This window comes from Kogia breviceps, chromosome 4, assembly GCF_026419965.1.
Source record: "Kogia breviceps isolate mKogBre1 chromosome 4, mKogBre1 haplotype 1, whole genome shotgun sequence".
Classification (NCBI taxonomy): domain Eukaryota; kingdom Metazoa; phylum Chordata; class Mammalia; order Artiodactyla; family Physeteridae; genus Kogia; species Kogia breviceps.
The window spans coordinates 175,810,352-175,823,100 of record NC_081313.1 but is presented as its reverse complement, the minus strand read 5'-3'; the positions used below and the strand labels follow the sequence as shown (position 1 = coordinate 175,823,100).

The window sequence follows — 12,749 nt, the reverse complement described above, 5'->3', positions numbered from 1 at the left end:
TGCTGAGACGGGGAACTGAAGGCGCTGAGAGCCTCCTGAAGTTGGAGACAAAAGAGCAGAGGGCAGAAGGCAAAGGGCCAGGGAACACCTTGCCTGCAGGCTACAAGCTGGGGTATAGACTGGAGGGGGTGACCAGGTCCACTCACCTTCTCCCCAGCTGAGCCTGGGGGCCCCTCCTCACCAGCAAGCCCCACCTGCCCCTTCAGCCCTTCAGGACCATCCTCTCCCCGAGGACCTGGGGGTCCGGGTTGCCCCTGGAATAGGAAAGGAGAAGCCCTGACAGCAGTCCCCTTGTCATTCCTGTCTTTGCCCCAGTTCACCCCCTCCCTCTCTTTCCCAGGTCCCCCAGATCCAGCAGACCCCTCCTCTGGAGGTCATCTTACCCAATCGCCTTTAAGCCCCACATCACCCTTGAAGCCTGGGAAGCCATCCTCTCCCTGGGTGGAAGATAGTACAGAGATCAGATGTCAGGGCTTCAGGGAAGGCACACAGACAGAGCTCCATTATTAGGGCTCCCCACTCAAGGAATCCCCTCCCTTCTCACCTTCTCTCCTTTCTCCCCCTGGAGGCCCCGGTTGCCAGAGGTACCCTGAAAAATATACAAGCTCTCAGGTCCCCCCTCCCCCCACTTAAGAAGGGCCCCAGACTCAGTCCCCTGCCCTGAAACAGCCAGGAGAGTCCCAAGAGGATGTCAGACTGGAAGAAGGGGGGTGAGGGTCAGCCCCAGAGGAAATTATCTTTCCCCAAAGTCTGCTAGTGTGGTGTGCAAGAGGCTGCCTCTCCCCCGCCCTTTCCCACTGGCAGCCTCCCAAGGTCATCTGTGTGGGGGAGTGCAGGCGAGGCCAAATTTCCCAGTAATTGATTCCCATCTCCCGGGGACACTGTGTCCACAGTTCCTTCTGGCAGGAGAAAGAGGATGAACATTCCAGTCCCCGGCTGCATTCTAAAGGAAAAGGAATGTTTCCCATTGTGCTGGCTACAATGCGACTCTGTGCCTGGTAACAAGGGGAGTCTGTGCTTGGCTACAGCAAGACTGCTCGGTGCAAGCCCAGATGCCGCTCACACCAAATTCTGGGCTTGGGCCACAAGAAAAGCTGCACTTGGCTACAGTGTAACTGAGCTCAGCCACTAAAATGCAATTGTACTTGGATACAATACAACTGTGTTTTCGCAAGAGCATGACCGTTTCCAGCCACAGGGAGACACAGTATAACCGATATAACCAAACTCAGTGACTATAACAAAATTATACTTGGATACAATATAACTGTGTGTTCTGACAATAGCATGACTGTCTCTAGCCACAGGGCAATTCATTGACCACAATGTAACTCAGCTTGGCTACAACTGTCCTCTGGCCATGGCTACCAGGCAACTAGACTCAGCAACAACATAGCCTTCAACTATATATAGAAAACCATGCCTGGCTACAATGGAACTCTGAGTTTGGACACCCACAGGATTTTGTGGCCAGCTACAATATAACCACCTCCTTGGTTGTAGTGTAACTAAGCTTGTCTATCATGCAACAATACAAGGAGCCAGCTCTTGGCTACCATCAAACTCTGATTTTAGACTACAGGTAATGGATACCTGTTCTTGGCTACAATGTAACTGAACTCAGCTACTATATAGATGTGAATTCCAATGTCCCTGCACTTGGTCAACAGTGAATCTCTATTCAGTACAGCTCCCAGCTTGTCTTAGCATTTCTGGGCTCGCAGATTGTATGGCTCTGGGCTTGAGCCTTAAAACAACCCTCTGCTTGATTACAGCGTGCTGACGTGGACCTGGATGCGATGTGTGTGCTGACAGTGAAATGGGTTCAGCCTCTAATGGGTTTAACTGTTCTCAGCTACAAGGTGAAAATCATGCTGTACTGTCACCCTTTGGCTTTTCAGCTCCAAAGTAGGTATATATTGTCACTTCTGCCATACCTTGCCTGGCAGACTGATTCCTCTCCTCACACATACAGAAGTTTCTTATAGAGCTGGCTTCCAGAAGTCAATGGTGATGAATCAACACTATCTGCAGGGAATTCCCTGGCAGTCCAGTGGTTAGGGCTCCACACTTTCACTGCCGAGGGCCTGGGTTTGATGCCTGGTCGGGGAACTAAGGTCCCACAAGTCATGCAGCACGGCCAAAAAAAAAAAAAAAAAACTCTATCGGCAGGCCCCAAGTATCACTTACCTTCACACCCCGAGGTCCAGGATAGCCCGGAAGGCCTGCCGACCCTGCTGGACCCTGAGACGGACATAAGATGAGCGCCATCCTGCCCTTCCCCCTCCATGTTTCCAGTGCCCTCATCTCTCTTCTCATTAATAGCCCCCGACTCCTGGCCCTGCCTGGCAACCCTCACCCCCAAATCAGCCCCTCTCCTGGTCACTCACCTGGGCCCCTTTCTCTCCTGTTGGGCCCTCATGACCTGGGTGACCCTAGGAGATAAACATTCTTAAGTTGTCAGAGACCTGATATGCCATCCAAATTCCCAAGCCTCCCCGCTTCTCCTTCCTCCTTCTCCCAGAATCTAGATCTCACCAGAGGGCCATCAGATCCTGGGAGGCCTGGAATTCCTGGGTTCCCAGGGGGACCCTGAAAGAAGATGAATAGGAGGAGACAGAGGGTCTCAGAGTCTGGCATTTCCACCAGGAACGTCCCTACTCAGACATACAGCTACCTCAAGGTTAGAGAAAAAACAGATCCTACTGGCCAGGAAATCTATCCTCAGCGCTTCCAAACTTGCTGTGTGACCCTGGACAAGCTCTCTCTCCTCTCTGTGCCTCAGAAATCCTCTGCTTCTGAGAGGGCTGAGACAAGGGCTGTAAAAACAGTGTGAGAGACATGCTGGGGTGGGGGACTCCCTAGCCACACCTCTTCCTTTAGAAGCACCTCCAACCCACAGCTCCACCTGAAGACGTGTGGGCCTAGGCAGGCATGAGGTGACCCCCCTATGTCCTGCAAACCATTGACAAGTCCAGAGGTGGGCACTTGGCCCAGATAAGCCAATCAGATTCTCTCCTGAAATTTTGAGGTAAGGGATATCTTGCCTCATAGAAACTATGATCGGATGGATTTGGATAAAGAAACTGGAAGGTCAAAAGGAACTGGGGACTGAAATAGTGACAGAGCAGCACAAGAGTGTGTAGAAACAGAAGTTGGGGTAAGAACAGACTAAGATGTAAATAGAAAGAAGCCTGTTTTTCAGGGGAGATGGAAACAGATGTGCAGAGAAAGAAAGATGACACCACAAGACCCGAGACAAAGGGATTTCCTGGCGCATGAGTCTTGGTAATATTTTCTATGACTGGCTTCTGAGGGCTGCCCTCCCTCCTGACAATATCCCCTTATGATCTAGCCTTGGTGCAGCTCTGCTTCTGGCCATCAACCCCTCACCAGCAATGACACTTGGTAACGCTGAGCTTATTTAGGGAATGTTGCAATTTATCATTTATCCAGGGCTTATAAAAGGGGCCCTGGTGGGAAGATTTTCCTGCAGGCAGAGTTGAAGGGAAAAGATGTTGGAGGAGGAGAGGGGGGGGGAGGGAAGGAGACTCACTCACCTTCTCCCCAGGAGTGCCAATGGGTCCCTGGGGGCCGGGGATTCCCTGGAAACATTTTTTTTTTTTTTTAAAAAGGGAGAAGGAAAGCATGAGACAGCGGCAGCAAGTGCAGAGGCTGGGGAAGCCAGGAGCGGTCTATGACCTGCGCTGAGCACCTCTGTACAACCCCCACCCCCCGCCACCCGTCAGGAAAGGTAGCTCAAACCTGGGACCCGGGATTTCCCTGCTGTCCTGGGGGGCCTGGTTCTCCTGGAGGACCCTGGGGAGAAAGTGAGGGTTCTGTGAAGCTGAAAGGGATTATGGTGCTGAAGTGTCAGGGAAGTTGAAATGGGGGACCATGGGGGTGGACAAGGATATGGGCGGTCCTAGGGTCAGAGCGCCAGAACGCACCAGGGATCAGAACACATACCACATTTCCTTTGGCACCTGGAGCACCATCATTTCCGACTACACCCTGGGGGAGGAGAGGGCGTGAGACCAGGGCAGACCCACGCGCAGGAGCCTGCGTCTGAGACACTGAGAGGCACAGGTGAAAGGGTGAGTGGGCAGAGAATCCAGGCGACAGAAATGGACACGCAGAGGAGATAAAGGTGAGACAAAGACAAACAGGATGTAGAGAGACAGCGACATTCTCACCGGGCGTCCCAGGGGGCCAGGGGAGCCTCTAGGGCCAATCAGTCCTCGGGGGCCCTGCAAGGAGGTAGGAGCGTTATTCCAGCATCACTGCTCTGAGGTCCTATGAGTCCTCACTCCCTCCCCTGTGCCAGGCAAGGGGCCCAGGGCTCCTTGATACTCACCGGCTCCCCAGCCTGGCCGGTGGGCCCCGGAGGTCCCTCTCCCCCCTGTGGGAAAGCATATGACTTGGGGAGGAGGGGGAGGTATGACCCTCAGAGAATCACCTTCTCTCATATCCGCAGCCCCTTCCAGGGGATCTCAGAGTCAGAGTGTGTGACGGGATCCAGCCAACTGCGTATATGTGATTTGATTCAGGCCCCTGACCCCAATCCTGGACCTGCCATCCTGGGTTTAACCTCTTAACTCTAGTCCTAACCCCACAACTCTCAGCCTGTCTCTTTTTTTTTTTTTTTTTTTTTTTTGCGGTACGCGGGCCTCTCACTGTTGTGGCCTCTCCCGTTGCGGAGCACAGGCTCCGGACGCGCAGGCCCAGCGGCCATGGCTCACGGGCTTAGCTGCTCCGCGGCATGTGGGATCTTCCCGGACCGGGGCACGAACCCGTGTCTCCTGCATCGGCAGGCGGACTCTCAACCACTGCGCCACCAGGGAAGCCCTCAGCCTGTCTCTTTGAGCCCCACTGGGGTCTCCTGACTCTCCAGTGCAGACCTTCACCCCTCGCCCAGGCTCCTGAATGCTCTACTCCTCCTGTCCTGGCTTTCTAGCTTCCAAACCACTCCCCAACTCTCTTCCAAGCTTACCTTCTCACCATCCTCTCCTGGGGGGCCAGGTTGCCCCACATGACCAAAGTCACCCTGGAGTGGGGAACACAGAGGGCAGTTCAGAGTCAGAAAGTGGAGACCAGCCCCCGGGAAAGGAGATGGGGTAGTAGGGGTGAGGACTCAGACCCAGGCATGGAGGCTCTGATATTGGGGGTGGGGAGGGTGTCATGAGCATTGGGAGGGGGCTTGGATATGGGGGGGGGGTCTCACACACTCACCCTCTGGCCCTTCTCTCCAGGCAGCCCTGGCAAGCCATCAAAGCCCTGATCACCCTGCACAAAGAAACATCCGCTGAGGGACTTCCCTGGTGGTCCAGCGGGAAGGACTCCGCGCTCCCAATGCAGGGGGGCCCGGGTTCCGTCCCTGGTCAGGGAACCGGATCCCACATGCGTGCCGCGACTAAGACCCGGCACAGCCAAAATAAATAAATATATCATAGATATGTTTTAAGAACTTAATTAAAATAAACTGGAAGAAAAAAGAAAGAAAGAAACGCCAGCTGAGCTTTGACTCCTCTACCCTGAGAGTCCCTCCAAGTCCCAGTCGTGGCCCCATCACCTACCTTAGGTCCTGTGTCCCCTGGGAGGCCTCGAGCCCCATCTGCTCCAGGGCGGCCCTACGGGGGAGGTGACATCATCAAGACATCTACTACCGTGTATAGAGCACCTTCCTCACGCAGTGTCTTATGCTGGGGGCTTCTATATGTACCAATTTAACCTCTTAAATATATCTCAAACCCATCCATTATTCTTTAGTTCAAGTTATCATCATCACAAAAACTAATTTCCCTGCTGTATGTTCCTCATGGCACTTTCAAACTATCTGGAGGACTTCCCTGGTGGCTCAGTGGTGAAGAAACTGCCTGCCAATGCAGGGGACACGGGTTCGATTGCTGGTCCCGGGAAGATCCCACCTGCCGCGGAGCAACTAAGCCCGTGCGCCACAACTACTGAGCCTGTGCTCTAGAGCCCGCGAGCCACAACTACTGAGCCCGTGTGCTGCAACTACGGAAGCCCACACACCTAGGACCTGTGCTCCACAACAAGAGAAGCCACTACGATGAGAAGCCCGCGCACCGCAACAAAGAGTTGCCCCTGCTCGCCGCAACTAGAGAAAAGCCTGCACGCAGCGACAAAGACACAACACAGCCAAAAAATAAATTAAAAAAAAAACGATCTGGAATTATCTTGTTCATCATTTCCCCCAATGTGCCAGTCTTTTCTTTTGCATGTGCTGTTTTTCTACTGGGAATGCCCTTCCTCTCCTTTTTCCCTGGTTATACCTCAGATCTCAGTTCAAGCATCATTCCGCTGCAAGTCCTCCCAGACTCAGGGACCTGGCCAGGTTCCTTTGTCACACCCTCAGTGTACTGTCTTTCCCTGTCCTCAGTGCTCTTATCCCACCCATGATACCAGCAGACCCTGGGAACACAGAGCCGAGGCTCCTCTTGGGTGTTGGGAGATGGATAACAGATGACCCGAGGACCTAGGAGTCACTCACCATCTTTCCCTCTCTGCCAGGGGGTCCAAGAGGTCCCTGAAGTCCTCGGGGGCCCTAGAAGAGAGAGGAAAGGAGGAAGAAAAGTGTCAGTAATTGCAAGGGTAACCCCAGCCCCTTTGCCATTTTCCCCAGCTAGCACTTTATCCTGTAGCCCTGTGAGAAGACCCTTCCCATCAACCCTGTCCCCACCCCCACCAATCTCACCTGTGGCCCCACTTCTCCCATCTCTCCTTTCAGACCTGGATACCCAGGGAGACCCTTGGAGGAAGAAAGATAGGGTAATGCACTCAGAGGGAGTTTGAGTTAGACTCATCTCCAACTGATGTACTCCCCACTCCACGCAGCCTCCTTACTCACCACAGGGCCTGGGCGCCCAGTGAGCCCCACCAGGCCAGGGGGGCCTTTCATAGAGAGCTGAAGAGACAGAGGAACAGAGCCATCATCAGCAGTTAAATATCCACCTGTCTCCTGACTATTCACCATCTCCCATCTCTGTCATTCTCTCAATCTCTCCTCCCATCACCCCCTGACAGTCTCCCAATTATCCTCCACTCACCTGAGCCTGTTGCAGGAATGCCTGAGCCTGGGCCTGCTGGAAGGGGACTGGGGGTCCTTTGAGGGAGCCTCTTACAAACTGGAACTAGGGGGCAACTAGTAGTGAGGGGAGCCTCCAGGAGAGGCCCCCCTCCTTGGTCAGGATTCTACTCCCCCAAGGCTGCGCCACCCTATCTCCCTCTTACCGGAATCATGATCACAGTGCCTGGTAGACCCCGGATCCCATCAATGCCAGGGATTCCTGGGAGGCCAGCGGGGCCCTGAGAGAGGGACAGAGACAGAGGGATGGAGGTAGAGAGATGGAGGAAAGGATGGAGGGAGGAGGGGACAGAGAGAAATGGGGGGGAGGGGAGAGAGATCGAGAGAGGAAAGGAGGGAGAGACAGAGAAAGATGGAGGCAGGGAGAGAGAGAGAGAGGAGAGACAGAAGGCGAGAGAAAGAAATGGAGGGAAGGAGAAAGAGTCATAAAAAGTGGAAGAGAGGGCTTCCCTGGTGGCGCAGTGGTTGAGAGTCCGCCTGCCGATGCAGGGGACGCGGGTTCGTGCCCCGATCCGGGAGGATCCCACGTGCCGCGGAGCGGCTGGGCCCGTGAGCCATGGCCGCTGAGCCTGCGGGTCCGGAGCCTGTGCTCCGCAACGGGAGAGGCCACAGCGGTGAGAGGCCCGCGTACCGCCAAAAAAAGAAAAAAAAAAAAAAAAGTGGAAGAGACAAAAACAGAAAGAGACAGACAGACAGACAAAAGAGAGACGAGGAAACGGGCACAGAGACATAGGGAGAAAGACAGAGATGAAAGACACTCGGGGATAGAGACAGAAGGAGAAAGGCAGGGGATAGCACCCCCCTCCCTGAGACAGAAGAGAAACCAGAATGATAATTCCCAGAAGGGGAGAAAGATGAGCAGGAGGGGCCAGAGGCAGCTCCAAGAGAATGTTCCCAGTCGCAGCCATGCTCCCAACTTGAAACCTCACTCCCCCAGGGAGTGAGGGGGTTTACACCCCAGGGGAAGTCTCTTACCCGTAGACCAGGGTCCCCAGGGAATCCTGGGGGGCCAGGAGGGCCCGAGGGGCCAACCACCCCCTGTTGGGGACAGAGGAACAGAGGTCATGACAAATGCAAAGTTTGAGCCAGGCTGACTTCCAAACCACCACTGACACTGACCTCCTGCTGACCTTCCTACCCCATCACCGAGCCACCCCTGGCCCCTCAATACTATACTGACACATATAAACCCCCAACTTTACAACGCAACCTCTATTTTTACTCATCTTTTGAGACTCAGATAGCCAATAGCCTTCAAATGATCTGGCTACATTACACCCCAACCCCCCGCCCCAGAGGATCAAATACCCCAACTGGAAGTAAAAGACAAGAAGAGAGGAATGCAGCCGTGACTCACTTGGGGTCCTGGGCCTCCTGGAAGTCCCTCAAACTGCTGTCCCTGGGAGAGAAATAAATGTGACCCCCCCATTCTAACACAGACCCCGTCACGTCCTCCAGTCCCCAGCCCCAGGCCCCTCACCTGTTCAATCACGGCCGGTTCTCCTTTTTCTCCCTTCTCCCCAGCACCCTGGGGCAGGGGATGGAAAGAGAAGAGGTGTGAGCCCTGGAACTCAGACATCGAACTCTCAGCTAACGTACCTCCCACTCATCACACGCACACGCACGCACACGCACGCACACGCACGCACACGCACGCACACGCACGCACACGCACGCACACACACAGGCACGCATGCGCGCACAGAGGCACGCATGCGCGCACAGAGCCCACCCTCTGAGCTGTCTCTGCTGTCCTTTCTTTAACCAGTATGTTTTGAGCAGCTCATCCTCCAGTTTCAAGCTGGCCATGCTGCAGCAAGGTGAAAACCATGAACCCTGGGGCATACTGTGAAGTCCTAATCCCGGAGCTGCCTCTCAATATCTGAGTGATGTTGTGCAACTTATTTAAATCCTATGGCCTCGCCTGCAAAGTGTGTGGGTGAATGCCGACTGGATATATCCCGCGGGAAGATAGAGAAGCTAAGACAGTGCTTAGCACATAACAGGCACTCAGAGTAAGATGGTTAGGGATTATTCACCTTCTCCCCTGTCCAACACCAAAGCTAGAACCTAGACACCTTTTCCGTCTGCCTTATTTTCCCAGGCAATCTCATCCCTTGACTAAAGATAGTACCTCTCCGCTAATGAGTTCCAAGTCTTTATCTCCAGGCTAGACCATCTTCCTTGAACTCCAGAATTTTCTAACCAGTCACTCGCACTGACAATCAAACAAGGGTTGCCAGTTTAGCACATCCAGAATGAGGTCCTTGACGCTTTCCACCTGCTCCTCCTTCAGGCTTCCCCATCCTACTCGGTGGTGCCACCGTGCAACTACCCAGTCACGTTTGCATCGTTCTCCACATACAGCAGCAAGAGCAAAATGGGGCATGTCCCCATATCTGTCCAATTTTTCTCTGCCCCACCGCCACCACTACAGCCACCACCCCCATCCAGGTCACCACTCTGTTTTGCATAGACTACTGGCTTCCCTGCTGCCCCTCTGGCTCCCCCTACGGTCCATATGCTGTTCAGCAGCCGGAGAGAGCTTTGAAAACTCCCAAGTCATATCATATTCCATCTCAAGTGGCTTCCCATCATGCTGAGGCTAAAAACCAAATGAATCACCCTACCCACAGAGCCATTCATTAGTACAATGCCTGTCACATTAGCATAGTATCTGTAGATAAATATTTGTCAGCTGCACTGGGGTGGTGGGAAGGCATTCTAGGCAAGATAAAAAGAAAGCAAAAAAGAGAAAGCAGCTATGGGCGGTTCCAGGTAAGAGTCCCTCCCCCTGCACCCAGACGCACAGGAAAGATCTGGAACTCAGTCCTCCATGACTGTTCTGCTGCCCGGAAGTGGGGGCCCATGGTGGCACCACCTTCTTCTTCTCTGGCTAACTCAGTCTCCACGGTCCCCAGTTCAGTTCCACTGTCAGGGTCCAAGCTCTCCTGAGGACATTGGGACAGACCAAAGTTTACTCCTGACCTCTTCATTGTCTGCCACCACCACTGTCCCGGGACCTCCCCTTCCAGCCTCGTCCACTTCCCACAACCTCTAGGACGGTGACGTTGCTGCCAATGAGCACAGCCGTGGTGACCAAAGGCGTAGGAGTCGGAGGCAGAGTTGGAGCTGGTGTCTCTGTCTTGGGGATGTCAGTGGAGGTCTGGAGGAAGGACAGAGAGGGTATCAGGTCTGGGGCCAGGACAATCAAGACAAAAGGGAGACGAAGGAGGAGACAGACTCTCTCTCCCAGAGCACCCCGTCTAGGGAGGGGGACAGAGGAGGATTCCCGAAAAAAACATCAGAGGGGTATGGGGCAGGGGGCTGGCCAGTGCAGGCGAAGGAGTGCTGGCTGGACAAGGACAGCCAGCACGGGGAGCCCTTGTGTGTGGAGGAGGGGCAGGGCTCGCGGGGCTGGAAGGCCTGGAAGGCAGAGCGGGGCTGGCTCCAAAGCCCAGGGGTCAGGGTCAATGTCCACCACTCGGGGCCAGACTCCCGGCAGCCTATCCCGTATGTCCTCTCCCGAGGCAGATCTCAGCAGTCGGTCAGCCAGCCAGGCCGCAGTCAGAGAAGGAGTGGGAGCTCCTCCTGGCCTGGACAGCTGCAGAGGAACTGGGTCAAAGGCGCAAAGCAGGTGATGGGGGCCCAGCTGAAAGCTGAGGGAGGGGCTGAGAAAGGGTAGTCTACTCCTGGTGTCTCTGCTCTAGGCTGAAGCGATGACCCTCTTTTTCCACACTGATGCGGCGAGGAGATGTAGTGCAACCAGTGACCCTCCAACCAAGGAACCCGACCAGTGGCCCACACCAGGGACACCCACCCAGTGACCCCCAGCTAATGGCCCCCAATTATTCCTACAGCCAGTGACCCATTAATGACCCCCAATTAATGACCCATGACAAGTGATCCCCACTAAGGAACCTAACCAATGAGCCCTACACACCTACTAACAACCCGAATCATTGGCCTCCCACCAGTTATTCCTATAACCAGTGACCCATCAGGGGCCCCCCAATTAATGACCCCCATCAAAGACTCCACCCAGTTACTCTCCCACCCAACGACCTCCCCAACAAATGACCCCCCCCACAATAAGTACCAACTAGTGACCCCCAATAAGCCCTTGCAGTGACTCCTAACCAGTGATCCTCCAACAGTGAATATCCATGAGTGAGCTCAACGAGTGCTCCCTGATCAACGACCCCCAAACAGTAATTCCACTAACCAATGACCCATCAATGACTTCCCAACTAATTACCCATCAGGAACTCCCAAACTAACTATCTCATCCATGATCCCCTGAAAGGCACTCCCCCAACTAGTGACCCCAACTGGTGACTCCACTAGGGCCTTCTAATCAGTGGTCCCCCACTGGTGACTTGCCCAATTTGCCCAACCAATAACACCAAGAGCGGCCTCCATCAATGACCTCTAGCAGTGACCTCCAACTAGGAAAGCCCCAAACATCAACCTCAGTCAGTACCTCCCTACGATGATCCCCCCAACCAGCAATCTCTATCAGGGAGGCCAGACAGTGTCCCCCCAGTTAGCGACCCCCAATGAATAACCCTCACCCATGACCCCAACCAGTCAACCCCAAACAATGACACACTAACTAACGAACCCATCATTCACCCCAGCGAGTGGCTCCCCTTAAACAGTAGCCCTCATCAAGAGCTCCTAATAATAAGGTACTCAACTGGGTGTGTCCCCCCGCAGAACTGGAAGTTGGGAGGGAGATAAGAAAGGGCACCTAAGACAGGACCAGAGCCCCCGACAGGGATCGGTCAGCTGAGAGAAGTCAAAGGTCAGTTATTGGAGACAAGAGGCAGAGACCTTGGAGGAGGCACAAGGGGTCCGTGCGGATCAGAGCCCAGAAGCAGGGCCGTCAAAGGACAGAGGGGAGAGATCGCAGACCCCTTACCTGGTTCTCCAGGGAGACAGGAGGTGGACTCAGGGCCAAAATTTCCTTGCTCTTCTTCTTCCTGCCCTTCCCCTTACGACCTCGCTCTTTTTTCTTCCGCTTTCCCTTCCCCTTCCGCCGAGGGGGAGGGGTTTCTGGCTCCCCGTTGGGTACCTGGGAAGAGGACTCCAGTTGGGTCCAGATTCCCTGAGTGGAGGCCCCATCACTCAGATCACCTGGGCTCATGCTGGCACAGGGTCCATTGGTCCTATGTTTTAAAGCCAGGGCTCACTCAGCCCTGGGACCTGGGGTCAAGGTAAATCATAGGATGAGGGGCCAAGGGTCAGTTATGTGACCTGAAGTCAAGCTCATTCATGCCTAAGAAGAGTTTAAGGGCAGGGGTCACTCAGCCCCCTGGATAGGGCTCAGAATTCATTCATTCCTGAGACCTGGAGCCAGGGAGGAGGACTCAGCCAGCGACCTCAGGACAAGCCCCTTACTCACCCCTGTGGCCGTAGGATCCAGGTCGTCACAGCCAGGAAGGTACTGCTCACAGGCTCGGAAGGCAGCCTGAGGATCTGAGCTTATCAGCAGCTCCTGAATATCTCCCTGGGGAGAGAGTGGGGGTCGGGGAAGGGGGTCTGCAGGCTGACTCCGACCCCCATTCCAAGCATCAAGGTCTGGTGTCTTTCCACCCAAAGCAGGCTAAGTAGAGGGAGGGCATAGGCCCACCATAGC

At 54.5% G+C, this 12,749-nt stretch overlaps 1 protein-coding gene across 2 annotated transcripts in view; it reads right to left on the bottom strand.

Annotated features, from left to right (window-relative positions):
• Positions 1 to 12,749, bottom strand: part of COL5A3 (collagen type V alpha 3 chain) — a 38,757-nt gene that overhangs the window by 20,768 nt on the left and 5,240 nt on the right. For both annotated transcript variants that reach the window (XM_067032840.1, XM_059059839.2), the window contains exons 5-30: positions 12,516 to 12,620; positions 12,033 to 12,185; positions 10,164 to 10,274; positions 9,919 to 10,059; positions 8,589 to 8,636; positions 8,466 to 8,507; positions 8,084 to 8,146; positions 7,255 to 7,329; positions 7,071 to 7,154; positions 6,872 to 6,928; positions 6,719 to 6,772; positions 6,515 to 6,568; positions 5,577 to 5,630; positions 5,233 to 5,286; positions 4,994 to 5,047; positions 4,358 to 4,402; positions 4,197 to 4,250; positions 3,970 to 4,014; positions 3,766 to 3,819; positions 3,561 to 3,605; positions 2,539 to 2,592; positions 2,391 to 2,435; positions 2,191 to 2,244; positions 545 to 589; positions 384 to 437; positions 147 to 254 (exon numbers count right to left, since the gene is read on the bottom strand). In XM_067032840.1, the coding sequence (XP_066888941.1) occupies positions 147 to 254; positions 384 to 437; positions 545 to 589; positions 2,191 to 2,244; positions 2,391 to 2,435; positions 2,539 to 2,592; positions 3,561 to 3,605; positions 3,766 to 3,819; positions 3,970 to 4,014; positions 4,197 to 4,250; positions 4,358 to 4,402; positions 4,994 to 5,047; positions 5,233 to 5,286; positions 5,577 to 5,630; positions 6,515 to 6,568; positions 6,719 to 6,772; positions 6,872 to 6,928; positions 7,071 to 7,154; positions 7,255 to 7,329; positions 8,084 to 8,146; positions 8,466 to 8,507; positions 8,589 to 8,636; positions 9,919 to 10,059; positions 10,164 to 10,274; positions 12,033 to 12,185; positions 12,516 to 12,620 (1,752 nt within the window). The remainder of the gene's footprint in view (positions 1 to 146; positions 255 to 383; positions 438 to 544; positions 590 to 2,190; positions 2,245 to 2,390; positions 2,436 to 2,538; positions 2,593 to 3,560; positions 3,606 to 3,765; positions 3,820 to 3,969; positions 4,015 to 4,196; positions 4,251 to 4,357; positions 4,403 to 4,993; positions 5,048 to 5,232; positions 5,287 to 5,576; positions 5,631 to 6,514; positions 6,569 to 6,718; positions 6,773 to 6,871; positions 6,929 to 7,070; positions 7,155 to 7,254; positions 7,330 to 8,083; positions 8,147 to 8,465; positions 8,508 to 8,588; positions 8,637 to 9,918; positions 10,060 to 10,163; positions 10,275 to 12,032; positions 12,186 to 12,515; positions 12,621 to 12,749) is intronic.